At 41.3% G+C, this 16,308-nt stretch overlaps 1 protein-coding gene and 1 long non-coding RNA gene across 4 annotated transcripts in view; one reads left to right on the forward strand and one right to left on the reverse strand.

Moving 5' to 3' along the window:
• PNPLA4 (patatin like phospholipase domain containing 4) overlaps positions 1 to 5,576 on the reverse strand; it is a 29,180-nt gene extending 23,604 nt beyond the window's left edge. Inside the window, exons 1-2 of one of the 3 annotated variants that reach the window (XM_024241092.3) lie at positions 5,509 to 5,576; positions 3,782 to 3,974 (exon numbers count right to left, since the gene is read on the reverse strand). In XM_024241092.3, the coding sequence (XP_024096860.2) occupies positions 3,782 to 3,961 (180 nt within the window). In that variant the 5' untranslated portion in view covers positions 3,962 to 3,974; positions 5,509 to 5,576. Of the gene's footprint in view, positions 1 to 3,781; positions 3,975 to 5,123; positions 5,292 to 5,508 lie in introns of those variants that run through there. The other 2 variants (XM_054544309.2, XM_024241093.3) reach the window with 2 other exon arrangements.
• LOC134760932 (uncharacterized) overlaps positions 5,318 to 16,308 on the forward strand; it is a 215,954-nt gene continuing 204,963 nt past the window's right edge. Inside the window, exon 1 of the long non-coding RNA XR_010139061.1 lies at positions 5,318 to 7,256. This is a non-coding gene — a long non-coding RNA (uncharacterized LOC134760932). The remainder of the gene's footprint in view (positions 7,257 to 16,308) is intronic.

Consider the following 16,308-nt stretch of genomic DNA (forward strand, 5'->3'; position numbering starts at 1 on the left):
CTTCTAAAACTTGGGATTCTGTAGACCCAACAGCAAATGTAGGGTGTCACATTATTAAAGGTGTGCAAATTCCCCACCTGGCCGGGGCCTCACCCACCACTCTCAGGCCCTTTGCAAGGTATACACTCTCAGAATCCTAATCTTTTTTTGTTTTTTCCTTTGTAAAGCACCTTAAATGGCCTTTGCCCCATCTGAAAAATCCTTGAAGGCTCAATCTGAATTTTAATTGAGCACATTCTTCAAAAGGTTGCCTCAGCGCAATTAACCTTCTCTCCCACCCCTATTTTGTGGTCTCAGCAGCAGTTTGATTACAACCCTGCAACAAAGCTGATTACAAATGACAGCACCAGTGACAGAAATAGGAGTAGTGACGTCTATGGTTTGCACAGACTGAATCAGTCTTCGGAGATTCATCTTGGGCACTGGTATTTTATAAAGTCTTTCAGGGATGCTCTTGTCTACCCTAGACTGGGATCCACAGAGGTGACACTGTCAGTTCATCTTCACATCACCCTGCAGGGTGGGTATAACCATCCCACTTCACAGACAAGAAAACGCAGGATTGGAGAGTTCAAGTACCTATCCCAATATCTCATTAAAAATGAGTCTCAGAGCCAGGATTTACACCTAAGTCTGTTTTGTATTAAATAATGAATTAATTTGGCAACTAACTGGGCACCAGGTACTTGGCTAGGCACTGGGACTTGGAGAGGACAAGATACAAAAAACCTGTGCTTATGAGATTCATAAGTGCCTCCAAGAGCAGGTCACAGAGGGCTATAAGAGCCCCCACAAGGGTGTGTTTGGCTCTCATTTAGTGCAAAAAATAAATAACAACAGGTAAACTGTTTTGAGAATATGAGGACATCAAGTCTCAAATTCAGGTAAATCATTCAATGTCTTAACATTGCAGAATTTCAGTTAAGTGGCTATATTATTGCAGCAGTCTCTCCTCTGCCCACAAAGATGCCCACATTCTAGTCCCTGGAACCTGTGACTAGGAGACCTTCTATGTTAAAAGGGACTTTGTAGATCCAATTAAGGACCTTGAGATGAGGAGATAATCCTGGATGACCTGGGTAGGCCCAATGTCATCACAAGGTTTCTTGTAAGGGAAGGAGGGAGGTAGGAGAGGCAGAGTTGGAGAGATTTGAAGATGCTGTGCTTACGGCTTTAGAAATCAAGGAAGGGGTCAGGGGCCAAGGAGTCTGGGCACCCTCCAGAAACTGGAAAAGGTAAAGAAATGGATTCTCCCCTGGAGCCTCTGGAGAGAGTGAGCATGGACATTTTGATTTTAGCTCAGTGAGAACCTTTTAGACTTAAGACCTCCAGAGCTGGAAGATGATAAACACATGCTGTTTTAAGCCACTAAGTTGAAGGTCCTTTGTCAAATCAGCAACAGGAAATGAATACAGTGTGTGTCAACCTCCAACCTCATGGGTTGCCAAAGGTTTCCCTCCAATTTGACACCCAGGCTGGGACTTAAATATAAACAGGAGTTGGGCAGAGGACGAAGGTGAAAGCAGAGGATAGTAAAAACAACAGCAAGAACAATTCTGAGAGGGGCACAGAGCTGAAATGTGTCCCTATGGTGAGCCACAAGTAGGGCTAAGTCACATGGGGCCTTGTGATACATGCTGAGAAACCTGGGTCACATTATCCTAAGTCCACAGACAGCCCCTGCCCCGGGGGTAATGAGGTGATCAGATGTGCCTTTGGGTGACATCACTCTAAGCGCTATGAGGTAGGTGGATTGTAGGGAGCTTGAATTGATATAGGCTGTGGGAAGCTCCTGGGTGAGAAATGGGGGTAGCCCCACCAAATGTACGTTCATTCTACTGAGCTAGACTGCCCATCTAGCCTATTTCTTTGTACTAATTTTAGTTATATTCAATACTCTCCATAGCCCGGACCAGACTGTAAACTTATTAAAGATGGACTTATTCATCTTTGAGTTCCCCACTGAGTCTAGCACCATGGCTTCCTCGCAAATTGTGAGGGCTGAGGAAAGACTTGCAGCATTGAGCTCTTCCACATCAATGTCTAAATTTGCCTACCACTTAAAATATGCCCAGTATCAGGTGCTCCTCTTAATTATTCATGCATAAGCTCAGAAGATTAATTACACACGTATTTGTCACAACAGTAAAAAGCTTGAGGAACTTACATCATCAGCGAGAACCGAGCAAACGCGAATCTGAGTAGGTAGAAACATTTGCTAAAGAAAACTCAAGGCTATCCTACAAGTGGATTATTTCAGAGGCTAAAAATAAAGGAACTAAAATAACCTTAAGTCAAAGGGTTACTTTGGCTGAAAAATTATTTTGAAGAAGAACAAATGAGGATGCCCTAAGGAAACTAAGAAAATTATTTTCTACCTTCCCATGGGAGCACCAGATAAAGACACACACCTTTTCATCATACCAGCACCATCAGACAACACAACCCAGTCTCTCATTTAGTGCAAAAAATAAATAACAACAGGTAAACTAATCTGAGAATATGATGACATCAAGTCTCCAATTCACATAAATTATTCAATGTCTTAACATGGCAGAATTTTAGTTAAGTATAAATGGCTGTACTATTGCAGTATTTCCAAATCAGGTTAATTCTAAATCATACAATACATTTTTTAATTTGCTGATAATTGGAAACCAAGTCTACATAACTCCAAAGCTTAGGATTTGCCACAGCTCAAGAAAAGACTGCAGTAAAAAGGAAGAAGTGACACCCTGAAAGTCCTCTGCTTCAAAAACGAAACACAGTTATGGGAAGGAGGTAGCTTGTAATTCAAAGCTTATGAATCTGCTAGTTTAGGGGGAATTTTCCCACCTTATTTATACCTTGCATGGCTTAAGGTTCTCATCCTGTTTAATCTCTGCAGTTTTTAAATCACTTTTCTAGTTCCCTGTAAACCAACCATATAAAGACAGGAAGATAAGTGGATTTCTGAATGACTGGCCTCAAATCTAGCTTCCCTTTGATAAGCAGCTCACAAAAGATCTGAAATGAGATTCTGATGTTTAAAATTGCATAGTTTTGGAATTTTAAATGTGACTGAAATTCATTCTTGGGTATGAGGGTGTTAAATTGTTATTTCATTATTGTTCAAAGCTGCTAGAGTACGTAATGCTTAACAAATATAATATTCTCCAACTACAGAATTCAGCTCTCACAGTCAGCAAATGATTGATCATTGTCTGGATAGCAGAAAACAGATTTTAAAACATAGATTGCATTAAATAAAATACTTAATGAAGAATTATTTGTATTACTTCTGGATAAATTGCTTGGAACTCAGAGCTTCCTCTTACTGTGAGAATTAAAAAAGAATTAAATTCCTATACCATTCCACTTAATAGAAACTGCATGCCCACATTTTAATTTATGTATCTATTTCTAAGTAGCAGTGAGGTAAGACTTGTTGCCCACATGTTCAAGGCCTTGAAAACAGGCCCTATGCTCTTCTCATGATCATAGAAAGAAGAAATATCCTTTGCTTGAAAGGAACAGAGCTGGAATCTTAAGGATAAATAAACACTCAAGAGTAATATAAGTCATTTTATTTCCTTATTTCACTATCACCCAAAATAATCTTTTCCACAACCAGAGCACAGATCCCTAATAATTACATCTTAAGAGAAAAGTCCTAATCCTTTCTGTTTCCAAGCAAAGGATTATTTCTCTGCAGTCTTAACTTAGTAGAGTCAATGCTCATGTTTGCCTTTGGGTCTTAATTTCTTGATGAGGAACACAGCCTAAGTTACTACTTAATTACCTCTATTTTTTCTGGTGCTGTTAGCAGAACAGAAGCAACCAAGGATCCCGCAGACGCCCCAGCAAAGGCTTTGACATCCTGCAGAAGTTTCTTCCCATGTCTGCAAAGTGCAGATGCTGCCCCCAAGTGGTAAATGCCCAGAAATCCACACGCTGCAAATGATAGGTTGATGTGCTTCATTCTAGCTGCAGCACTGGCAATACAAAAAACAAAAATGCTGTAAGTTGGAATAGTTTATCCCACGTACTGTGTAGTCTTATGTTGATCATCGTTCCAAGGCTTTCTTCTAACATCATTCTCTGTTTTAAGCACAGTGGTTTCAATTAATTCTAATTAAACACAAGAATCTTTCAAGGAAACCCTTTCTTTCCCTCCTCACCTTCACCCAAGTCTTATACATTAAAAAAAAAAAAACAAAAAACATTCCACATTTATTCGGTACATAGATTATGCAATCTACGATTTAATTACTTGGCGGGAAACAGATGTATAAATTCCAGTTGACAAGGGCATTTGGTCTTTTGACCCTTTGAAACGTTTTGCGGGTGGGGGTGCCACTACCATTATGAAACAGAAAATTATTAGAGACCGTAGGAAATTCCAAATGAACAATACATGTGTTCTTGGTAAGTGTATCAGAAGATTTCAAATATAGTTCCCTACTCCCCTTCCCAATTTCTATTGTGAGCACCCATGCTTTTATGAACGCCAATACAATTACTCAGTAACGCAATAAGCAATCGCTCAACAATGCAATACATTTCTTTGCCAAGTATCTCAAGACAAACTGAGGTCATGACTGGTGAAGGCAATTTAAGGGTCTATGAAATGTCAGCCACACCACTTTATACTTGCAACACATCTAAATACAAAATTACATGTTTTCCTATGCCTCAGTGCGCACAATTTGCCCACGTGAATGAAATTGTGCCTCTACAAGGCTGTCCATTCTGAAGGTCTCAGGGTTTCCTTGGGGGCCCAAGGGCCTCACTCAGGGACCCCAAGATGAGGCACATTACAGGGCCTCGAATTTAGGGACCTAAGACCGCCTGTTCCTGATGCACCCGGCCAGGCCCTGTGAGGGCAGGAGGCTCGGCCGCCGCAGGCTGCGCTGGCGTCCGCGTAGACTGAGTCCCAGTCATTGATCCGGGGTCAAGCCCCAGTTTTGATTCTACTTCTGCAAATGGGGACGGGAAGGGGGTTGGGTGTTTAGCATGCAGGCGGCCAGGCCCAGCCAGCACAGGCTCAGGGCCCCCCGGTGGCTTGGAGGCCGGCAGGGCCGGGGTGGTCCCCGCATCAGTCCCGCAGGAGCACACCCTTGCTGGGCCCCAGGGCTCCGTACCAATGCAGCCCCGGGACACTTCCGTGTTGAACGAGTCCCTTTAACCAGATGGCGGGGCTGGACCGTCACTCAACGCCATTCCGCCACCAAGGCCGCGCTACGCTCTCCGCGAGCCGGCCCAGGAAAGTCCTGCGGCAGGGGTTGGTACCGCCTCCCGCGCAGGTATGTGACGTCATCGCGCCGACGCAGGCGTCCGCTAGGCCCCTCCTGCTCTATTTAAACTTCTGGACTCAACCTGGCCGCTAGACCGGAGCGTCTTCCAGCGCAGGCAAGGTTTCCTCGTTTAGAGTCATGCTATCTTCGAGTACCTAGAGAGACATTTTAACCCACACCCTAGAGAGGCGTTTTAATCCCTACGTGTCTTTTAATGCTACTTGGCCCTCACCTGCGAGCAACTGACTGTTAATAATCCTCATTTTCTGTGCCCCGGAAGTGCCTTCCCCTCTTCGCGTCTGTTTCCCGGAAGTGGTTCTCCCTCTCCACCCTTTCGCCCGCCTGGGCGGTCCAGCTGCCCCTAGGGGCCGACTCCAGCGGCTATTTTGGGGCTGGACATCCTGCAGCTTTTCAAGGCGTGCCTTTGGTTTTTTTAAGAAGTGCTATCTAAAGGAAAAGCTGGACTATAGCTCTGGGGAACTTTCATATCCTCAGTTGACCTTAGGCTGTGTGACCTTGAGTAGGTAGCATAACCTCTCTGAGTTTCCCGCGTGCCTTATGTGCAGATTGAGATGCTAAAATGAGAGAACTAAATTGGAAAGCTTTTTACACATAGGGGGCCGTGAGCAGGTGGCTGTTTTGTCCTGTGGCACCACTGGCTTAGACTTAAGCAGCTTCAACCACCGCCAAGATGCCTGCCATGCCCACCAAGATTTAAAGGACTCTGATAATTCTTTCTCTCCCCAAACAGTGTTTTCCTTATCTAATCCTAATAACCAAGCCTGGTGGAATCCCTGACTTCGTGATTGAAGGCTCTCCAGGTCCCCTAGTTTAAGGGCAGAGATTTACTTTCTCTGAGGCTACAAAGGAGCATCTGGGAGATGCGAGAATGTCTCTACCTTAGACAAAACAGGGAGGAGAGGTGGAGCTCTCCAAATTGCCTCTGCCTTGGGCTTTTTCTTTCTGTCTTGGTGCATCGTCTCTGGCCAACAACACCTGTGAGTCCTTGAGGTGACGATTAGGGAAGATGTTTTTAATTCACATAACTATTCTTTAGAGAAAATTGATCCTGAAAACACCTTATTGCCTTATCATAGAATGACTGCATTACTCGGAATTCTTTACCTCCACCGGAATTTAGTGAAGGGAAGGCACAACGTACATTAGGAAAATACAGGACACGCTCCAGTCCTTAAACCTTCCACAATCCTCTAACTCTAAGGTCGAGTGTGATCCTCCCCAGAACTGCATCTTCCAGGAAGCTCATGAGAAAGGAAGGATCCCAGGTCCCATCCCTGATCTCCTGAGTCGGCATCTGCGTTTTAACAGAATCCTGAAGCAGTGGTCTAACTCCTTTGGTGGTGTTATGGTTTGAATGTATACCTCCAAAATTCACATATTGAAATACTAACCCCCAAGGTGATAGTATTAGGAGGTGGGGCCTTTGGGAGGTAATTAAGTCATGAGGGTGGAGCCCTCATGAATGGGATTAGTCTCTTAGAAAAGGGACCCCAGAGAGGTCTCTTTCCACCATGTAAGGATAAAAGTACACGGAGAAGATGGCAATCTGCAGACTGGAAAAGGGCCCTCCTCAGAACCTGACCATCTTGGCACCTTGATCTCAGACTTCCATCTTCCAGAACTGTGAGAAATAAATTTCTTTTATAAACACTCAGTCAATGCTACTTTATTATAGCAGCCTGAATGGATTAAGACAGGTGGTCTGGTTTAAAGTGATGTGGTGGCATCAGAAGTTTAAGGAGAGACTGGATTCACAGAACCAGAATCTGGGATGCTGTTTACAGAGCAAGTTATTTCCTGCATTTGGACACTGTCAGCAGGTCAATTCAGGAGACAAGTGAAAACTTTATCACTGGGCAGCCTGGATGAACACCACAACTTTGATATCTTTCACTTAAAGGAAAGATAAGGGCATCCACTATTTCTACACCTGGCTGGCAGAGTGAGAGCTCACCAAAGGTAAGTCTCTTTGGAGCAGCAAAATGCTCCATAATTTAACTCTTAAAATTTTAAACTTATTTCCTCCTTACTCCCTTCTATCTCGTATCATATCTCCATGTAACTAGTTAAAAGTTCAGCTCCCAGCTGGGTGAGAGGAAGCTGAGGTGGGAGGATTGCTTGAACCTAGGAGTTAATCTTCAGCCAGAGCAATGTAGTGAGACCTCATCTCTAAAGAAAAAAAAACAAAAAATTCAGCTTTCTAATGTAAGGAAGGATATCATATTCATTCACATTTGTGTTTGTCATCTCATCGCCAAGCTTAGCACTTGGCCCATAGCATATGATCAATAAATATTTGTTTTGGATGTTGGATTTATGTAAATTACCATTGTGATCTGAATATATAGTAATTTAATTGCCCTTTGAAACTTTTTTCTGTAATTTGCTTATTTTTGCTCTAGTTTCCTTAGTAATTTAGTTTCAAACGGGTTTGTTTATTTAGCCATTTACATAATTATTAATCATCTGTTGTATAGCAAGTGTTACGTTGGTACAGGGCATACACAGTTGAAAGAATTCAGCCCTTATCAGGGATGCAGAGTCCAGTGGGTAGGGAGACATCTGATGTGTAATTACAGAAGTGTGATGATGTGGTATTGCAAAGCCATGCACAGATGCCCTGGTTGTGCACACCAGCTACAAAGTAGGAAACCTTTAGCTTCGGGAGGTGCCTACAGTAGCACCCAGCACAGAAACAAAATGCCCCAGCTTGATGGCTCCTTTTCCTCTCCAGTGCTTCCTCTCAGGAGATTTTATCCTGTATCCCATAAGGGAGGAGAAATGGACATGGATAAGGGTTGCTTGTCCACACCTCTGCTCCAGGGAAAGGACCGTATCTCAGAATCTTTGAGTCTAATCAGTTCTTTCAGCCTATTCTCCTTGTGGTGTTATTTTATTTTCCAGTCTTGGCATTTTTTTTTTTTTTTTTGAGACAGAGTTTTGCTCTTGTTGCCCAGGCTAGAGTGCAATGGTGCCATCTCAGCTCACCGCAACTTCTGCCTCCCAGGTTTAAGCGATTCTCCTGCCTCAGCCTCCCGAGTAGCTGGGATTACAGGCATGTGCCACCACGCCCTGCTAATTTTGTATTTTTAGTAGAGACGGGGTTTCTCCGTGTTGGTCAGGCTGGTCTCGAACTTCTGACCTCAGGTGATCTGCCCGCCTCGGCCTCCCGAAGTGTTGGAATTACAGGCGTGAGCCACCGTGCCCGGCAGGCATCTTCACACCTCTTGTCGGTCAACGTTACAAGTGCTTTGGTTTTTTAAAAAAACAACAGATCTCTTGTCATGTGTATTCAATATGCTTTGCTTATTCTGCCTCCTGCTTGATAACTGCTCTTCTTTGTCACTTCCTCCCTAAATCTTGCAAACTGATCCTGATGAACTGTGGAGCTTAGTTACATGCACTTTAATTTCAGGGGAGCGTGGCAACACTGCTGGAGCACTGCCCTTTCCGTGGGGGCTTCAAAGTAATACTCATGATAACATGCCGTCTGTGCCTAGTTTAAGCAATATCTTGTCTTGAGACCACCATGGAGTTCAGAGAAAGGAACTTTTGCAATCCTGGAGTAGAACTGCCCATCCGAAACCATAGAAAGAGGGGCTACTTCCTTCCTACAGATCACCATCTCTAGGAACACAGTGAGGGAATAGATGAAGAAGGTCATGTGTGAATGCCACTATATGGAGGGAGCTAGCCTGAAAACAGAGGCAGCTTAGAGGGATCCAGAGCTGAGAATGAGGTAGAGAGAGAGAGAGAGAGACAGACAGACAGACAGACACAGACAGGCACCTAGGTGTGGTTGCCCCTCTTGAGCCTGTGGATGCAAATGTAATATTATACATTGAACTGAAAAATAGAGATGGTAAGGATTTCCTGAGTATTTCTATTATTGTATTAGAATTCCTTAATTACAGTGCTTGTAACTGGTATTCTAGATAAGATAGAGCAGGTAAGCTTTCAAAGGTTTCATGCATAAACAATATATTTTATATTCCTGACTCGCTTTCCCCACTACACCTACCCTTTTCTATTTGTTAAGTTAGTTAGCATTGAGTTTCTAAAGCCTGCAAACCAAACCGTTCTTACTAATATAAGTGCTTTTTACATTGCGCATGGCTGTTTTCCATTAGAAATATGCTACAAAAACTGACTACTTAAAGGAACACTGGGTAAAGTCTTTCTAAATGTAATATATTTTCAAAAAATATGAATTTTATATATATACCATATTATAGATATTACATTATTACATATTTCTGTTATATGTTTACATATTTATATAAAACAAAATAAGACTTTTCTTTGATAGCATCTGTGTTTTAGTCTGTTCAGACTGCTATAACAAAATACCCAAAACTGGGTGGCTTATGAACAATAGAAATGTGTTTCTCACAGTTCTAGAAGATGAACATTCCAAGATAAGTCACTAGCAGATGGTGTGTGTTGGGGTCCTATTTCCTGGTTCATAGATGGCACCTTTTTGCCCTGTCCTCACATGGTGGAAGGGGCAAGGGAGCTCTCTGGGGCCACTCTGATAAGGGCACTAAACCCATTCATGAGGCTCCACCCTCAGGACCTCCTCCCCTCCCAAAGACCCCACATCCTAACACCATCACCATGGGGGATAGGATTCAACAAATACATTTTTGGGATGGGACAGAAACATTCAGACCATAGCAATCTGAAAACAATTCAAAATAGCCATCCTTTGGAAATATAATTTATTTATGACTCAATATATCTGATAATATATGATAATCTTTAGATCTTTTAACATGGTGTTGAAACTAAATATCAAACTATTTCTATTAAAGAGAAACATTTTAAAAATGTGACATTTATTTTATAAACTTCATTTTAATTTAGTATGTGAAGGGTTCCAAATGTAATATTATGCATTGAGCTGAAAAACAGAGATAGTAAAGTAGGCAAGCTTTCGGAGTTTTTATACTTAAACGATGTATTTTATAGAAAACGGGTTCAGATCCTTGATAGCCAGGTGGTGAGTATGTGGTACCAAATGTACACATAATCCTAAATACTTTTTAAAATCCCAATCAAAGAAAACTGGTATTCTCTGCTCTGTGTACTTCATCGCAAAGCAACTATACAGTGGACATGGCTGCTAGGGGTCCACCAATTGTTCAGACATAAATAGTCCTTTCTAGCCTTCAAATATTTTTCTTATCATGGAGCCGATTACTGAGGAAATAATATCAATATCAAATAAGTAATATTGTTGGGTGACAGGTGGACAGCTTCAGTGCCTTATGCTCCATCAAATTCACCAAAATACTGTATTTTAATTTGGAGTACAAGATCTAGTCATTACTAGTGCTGTTATCAAAATAAACACCCTAACTACTAAAACATTTAATTATCTAATCACCTCATTTCAAAGCGACAAAATAAGGATTTTGGTCTATTCTTTGTTAGTAAAATGCCTTGCTTTCCTGAGCATCCACTCCTATTATTAGAATCTTATTATTAATATACTACACTTATTGTCTGCCCACTCCATGCCAGTCCTTTATATACATTGTCTCATATCACTTGTATAATGTTAAAAGATAGAAATATATGGGCCGGGCATGGTGGCTTATGGCTGTAATCCCAGCACTTTGGGAGGCCGAGGCAGGTGGATCACCTGAGGTTGGGAGTTTGAGACCAGCCTGACCAACATGGAGAAACCCCGTCTCTACTAAAAATACAAAATTAGTCGGGCGTGGTGGCTCGTGTCTATAATCCCAGCTACTCAGGAGGCTGAGGCAGGAGAATCACTTGAACCTGGGAGGTGGAGCTTGCGGTGAGCTGAGATGGCGCCATTGCACTCTAGCCTGGGCAACAAGAGTGAAACTCTGTCTCAAAAAAAAAAAAAAAAAAGATATATATAATAATATATAATAGATGACTCAAATAAAAAGAGAAATATATAATAGATGAAAGTTTAAGGTAGCCTTTCCATATCTGTGCAGAGGTTATAAGGCCAGGTCGCCCTGCTCTAAAGCGTGTGCACAAATTAGTAAAATACTAAGCTTTTATGATGTGCCAAGCTTTGTGTTATTTGGGTACTCTGAGTCTCAGAATCTTTCTTCCTGTAATTCTTTCTCGGGTCAGAATTTGTGATTGGTTTCATATTTGGATATTTACAATTTAAAAATGGTAAAAGTCTTAATAGATGTTATATATGAGTTTATTTATAGCATTTAAAGAACTTGTTCACGTCTTGAAAAGAAAAATAAAGCAAGCCTAGCAATTAATTAAAATTACCCTTCTCTATTGATCATTTGCAGCAGTAACTCTTTTTTATGTCTCCTTTTCCTGGAAGCTATGTCATAAAGTAGGTGATTGTAAAACAAACATAATTTCCATTAGGAGCAATGTTATAAAAGGGGATTATGTTATTGGCTAAGGTCTTAACTACAAATAAATTATGTATCTATTCATTTGTCTTCACGCCTTTGCTCTCATTAGATAAACTTTTTGTCTAATATATGAAAATAGCTGGGCTAGGCATTACAAATATATTTTAAAAGAATCTTAAGGTAAACTTCCTTTAGTTCACTGTATTTTCTTGTTCAAATGTCCTTTCATACTTCTGTGTCCCATTAAGCCCTACTTTTTCTTCAAGGCCTAAATCAAACTCTACTTGTAGAATACATTCAACCACCTCTGTTAATCTTAGCCACACCCTCATCTTTGTTACTATGTGTACATTATTGCTGTAGCATCTCTGACCTTTTATTTCAGTTAGAGATATGCTCTCCACCACTCTCTAGGTTCAGAGTTCATTTGGAGCAGGGACTATGACTTGTACTTTTTGGCTTTCTTCAGCACACAGAAGTTAGCTAAAGCATAGGAAATGAGTAAATGTTTATAATCAGAATCTTTGAACTGGGCTGGGTACAGTGGCTCACGCCTGTAGTCCCAGCACTTCAGGAGGCCAAGGTGGGCGGATCACCTGAGGTCAGGAGTTCAAGACCAGCCTGGACAACATGGTGAAACCCCGTCTCTACTTAAAATACATAAATTAGCCAGGTGTGGTGGTAGGTGCCTATCATCCCAGCTTCTCAGGAGGCTGAGGCAGGAGAATTGCTTGAATCCGGGAGGTGGAGGTTGCAGTGAGCCGAGATTGCGCCATTGCACTCCAGCCTGGGTGATGGAGTGAGACTCCATCTCAAAAAAAAAAAAAAAATCTTTAAACTGCATGTTTCAGATATCTAACTAGCTTTAGCAGAGGAAAATATGCTACTTTAAATAATCAAGGAGCTAGAGGTAGTGCTAACTGCAGATATGGCTCAGTCAGGCACTCAGTGAATGCTGTTAGGGCCATGTATTAGTCTGTTCTCACACTGCTATAAAGAAATATCTGAGACTGGGTAATTTATAAAGGAAAGAGGTTTAACTGACTCACAGTTCCACATGGCTGGGAAGGCCTCAGAAAACTTATAATCATGGCAGAAGGGGAAGCAGGCACCTTCTTCACAAGGCAGCAGGAGAGGAGTGAGTGAAGGGGGAAGAGCCCCTTATAAAACCATCAGATCTCGTGGGAACTCACTTACTATCGTGAGGACAGCATGGGGGAAACTGCCCCTATGATCCAATCACCTCCCTTCCTTGACACATGGAGATTATGGGTCCCTCCCTCAACAGGTGGGAATTACAATTTGAGATAAGATTTGAGTGGGAACACAGAGCCAAACCATATCAGATCACCATTTTGCCACTTCCTCTCTGTGTTTCTCTTCTTAGTCTCATTCTGCAGGCAGCCCCACATCTTCTTAGCTTATCAGTGGAAAAGTGCTTTTATCACTATCTCCCTCCCAAATTTAGAAAAAGACTCCTTTGATTCTGTTTTTATTACATGCATGTCCTTGCAATTATCAGTGTGAACAGCAAATTATGATACATGATGGTTTGAGCCCATGATGAGATGAGCATGGGCTGTGCAGACAGTGGGTAAATATGAATGGATGCACTGCGGTTCCAGAGACAGTTGGGTGGGAAAGCCCTCCTAGGAAGAGGCCTGGCAGACTCAATCCACCTGTCCACTGCAGTATTTGATAAATATTTGTTGAATTCAATGAAAGCAAAAAGGCAGCTGTAATCTCTGTATAAAATGGGACAATTTGCTTTACTCCTTTTGATACATAAAACTATATAGTACATATCTAATTGGCACACATTCCTCCAAGCAAATAGGAACACAAGTATGATGTTTAGTACAACCAAAAGTTAGTTGCAATATTAGATATGTTCAAATTAACAGTGTGTTACTTGGCATCAATGTTGTCCAGCATTGAATTAACTATAGGGTTACTTGGCTTCTTTGAATTTCATGGGCTATTTTGGATGTGAGAGGGGGCATAAGACTTGCTCACCAAGTCAGTGTAAATGAGTGATGTTTCACTGTGATAAATTTCCCCGTAGGGAGCTGTGCTACTTAGAGTGGTGGCAAGAATCTTATCTTACACATAGGATGAAAGTAGATGCTAAGTAAATGTTTGTTTTTGACATCAGTGACAATAATGATAATGCTTTTCTGCCAAAAATTTTTAAGGAGTAGGAGGAGATCCCAAGGTTCTCTCCATCATCTCTTACTTTAGAACATAGCATCATAAGGCATTTTGAAAAAGAGAATAGTCATCATTTAGTGGACATCCTTTAAGGTATCATATTTTGTGTTAAAGCCATAAATAAATATACTATTGACATAAACTTTCAAAAATGTTCTTTACAACAGCTTCACTAAATTTGTAGCAAAAGTAACATAATATCCGAAACTATACAGATGCATTCCCCATTTGGAAAACTACAAAAAGAATAGGTAAAAGTGGGCCAGGCGTCTGAGCTGGAAGTCACAGTGAAATTCCGAAAGGGCCCTGGCTGACATGTAGAACGTGGCTGTAGTTTCAAGCTCTCTTATTATGACTTGAATTCTCAGAAAACCAGCAGAGAAGTAGGGGGCTAATAGAACCCAGTAATATGTGGGACAATATTTGTTGAATTGTATGGATTGATTCTATTATTCCTGGTGAAAAAATTGCCAAGCTCTAATGAACTATCATTGATTCCTGTAAGCAGCTAAATGTAAAATAATGAAAACACAGAATTCACCCTCTGTGAAGGAAAGAGATGGCAAGTTCAAAGTCATTCCAACAGCATTAGTTACATGGGAAAGCCTATCCCCAGGTATACCTGGCTAAGATGTGTTTTGCATTTTTAAAATTCCCAGACGGAAGCTGGAGAGCCCTATTTATATTGTCCTTTTAAGCACCAAGCTTTCTTTCCTATATTTTATTCTCTGTCCTCATCTTGAGGGAGCATGATCCCACTCTTAAGATGCACTAGAAATGTCATATTAAGACAGTAAACCTTTCATAATATAAACATTTGAGTAGCCACATAGCACCTTCACATCTCACTTAAAAAGCAACTGTAGAAGCCGGGCACGGTGACTCACGCCTGTAATCCCAGCACTTTGGAAGGCTGAGGCGGGCAGATCACTTGAGGTCAGGAGTTCAAGACCAGCCTGGCCATCATGGCGAAACCCCATCTCTACTAAAAATACAAAAAAATTAGTTGGGCGTAGTGGCAGGTGCCTGTAATCCCAGCTACTCGGGAGGCTGAGGCAGGAGAATCGCTTAAACCTGGGAGGCAGAGGTTGCAGTAAGCCTAGATCGCTCCACTGCACTTCAGCCCAAGCGACGGAGTGAGACTCCATCTCAAAAACAAAACAAAACAAGACAAAAAACAAAAAGCAACTGTAGAAAGCAGAACACACCATAAATATACCATAAGGTTAAGGTTCTTCAAAAGGCTCATTATCATTCTGGAATTTAGTTTTCCTGTATCTTCATGTATATCTACACCAAAATTTAGAAAATTCACTGAGCACCAAAGATGAGGACATTTTTCTAGTTTTATCAGAGAAAATAATTCAGATTCTGTAGGGTATAGAAACATTTACAAGATAATATTTTAAAGAGAACTGAGCTTCATTTCACTATTCTGTGAACCTAGGCAAAAGTTACATGCACTTCTGTTGGAAAAGAAACTGAAATGACATTTTTGCTTAATTGTTAAAAGAGAAGTACCTTCTGTTAATGCAGACAAACACATTGGTTCAATGACCCGAATTTTACTTACAGTTAGCATCCACCCAAACTAAATTTTCATTAACTGTTGATGTGATTGTTGAAATTGCAGGTCATTTTCCATCACTTAGATGTTTTCAAATATCTTTTCTTTTTTTACTTTCTATACTCATTTTGTTTTTTACTTTGTATACTAGAATGGCAAATTAATATGATACTGTATGCAACACAAAACCTCTGTGTATATACTTTTAATTTACTTTATATTTTATGTTGTTAGAGGAAAGTGTTGTTTATGTTTTTTTAATTTACTTAACACACACTTGCATGGTGTTTACTGTGTGTGTCTTCCAACCACCTTACAGATATCAATTCTTTTAATCATCTTAATAACGCTGTGAGGTACGTACTGCGCTGGCACTAACATTTTAAGGGTGGCTAAATGATCTACAAAGAGGCTAAGTAACTTTCTCAAGATCACACATTTGATCAGTAGCAGAGCCAGGATTCATTTCTTTACCATTTTGCCATGGTGCCTCCCCAATGGCAAAGTCAAAAGTAGCAAAGTAGACCCATATTCACAGGTTGTTTATGGCAGGCATTTTCATAGAGACATTGATAAGTGAATTGAGAAATGAGGCTGTCCAGCTGTACCCCAGCAGGATCTTGAGAGGCTCATCCTCCTCTACCAAGCTGTCAAATGTCGAGTTATCAAGACTTAGACTTGGGGTCCATTTCCTTGTGCCAACTAGGGGACACCATTCCTGCCCAAAGCTTTGGTGTGGTCTCTCGGCCTCCGGCCTCCACATCAGGTAGTGTGGTAACACGAGGACTCCTAATTTGGACTGCCTACCTGTGCGTAGGGGCCAACTCAGGATATAACTCAGGGAAAGCCGCTGCCTAGGTGAAGGGGG

The sequence above is a fragment of the Pongo abelii genome, chromosome X (assembly GCF_028885655.2).
Source record: "Pongo abelii isolate AG06213 chromosome X, NHGRI_mPonAbe1-v2.0_pri, whole genome shotgun sequence".
Taxonomy (NCBI): Eukaryota; Metazoa; Chordata; class Mammalia; order Primates; family Hominidae; genus Pongo; species Pongo abelii.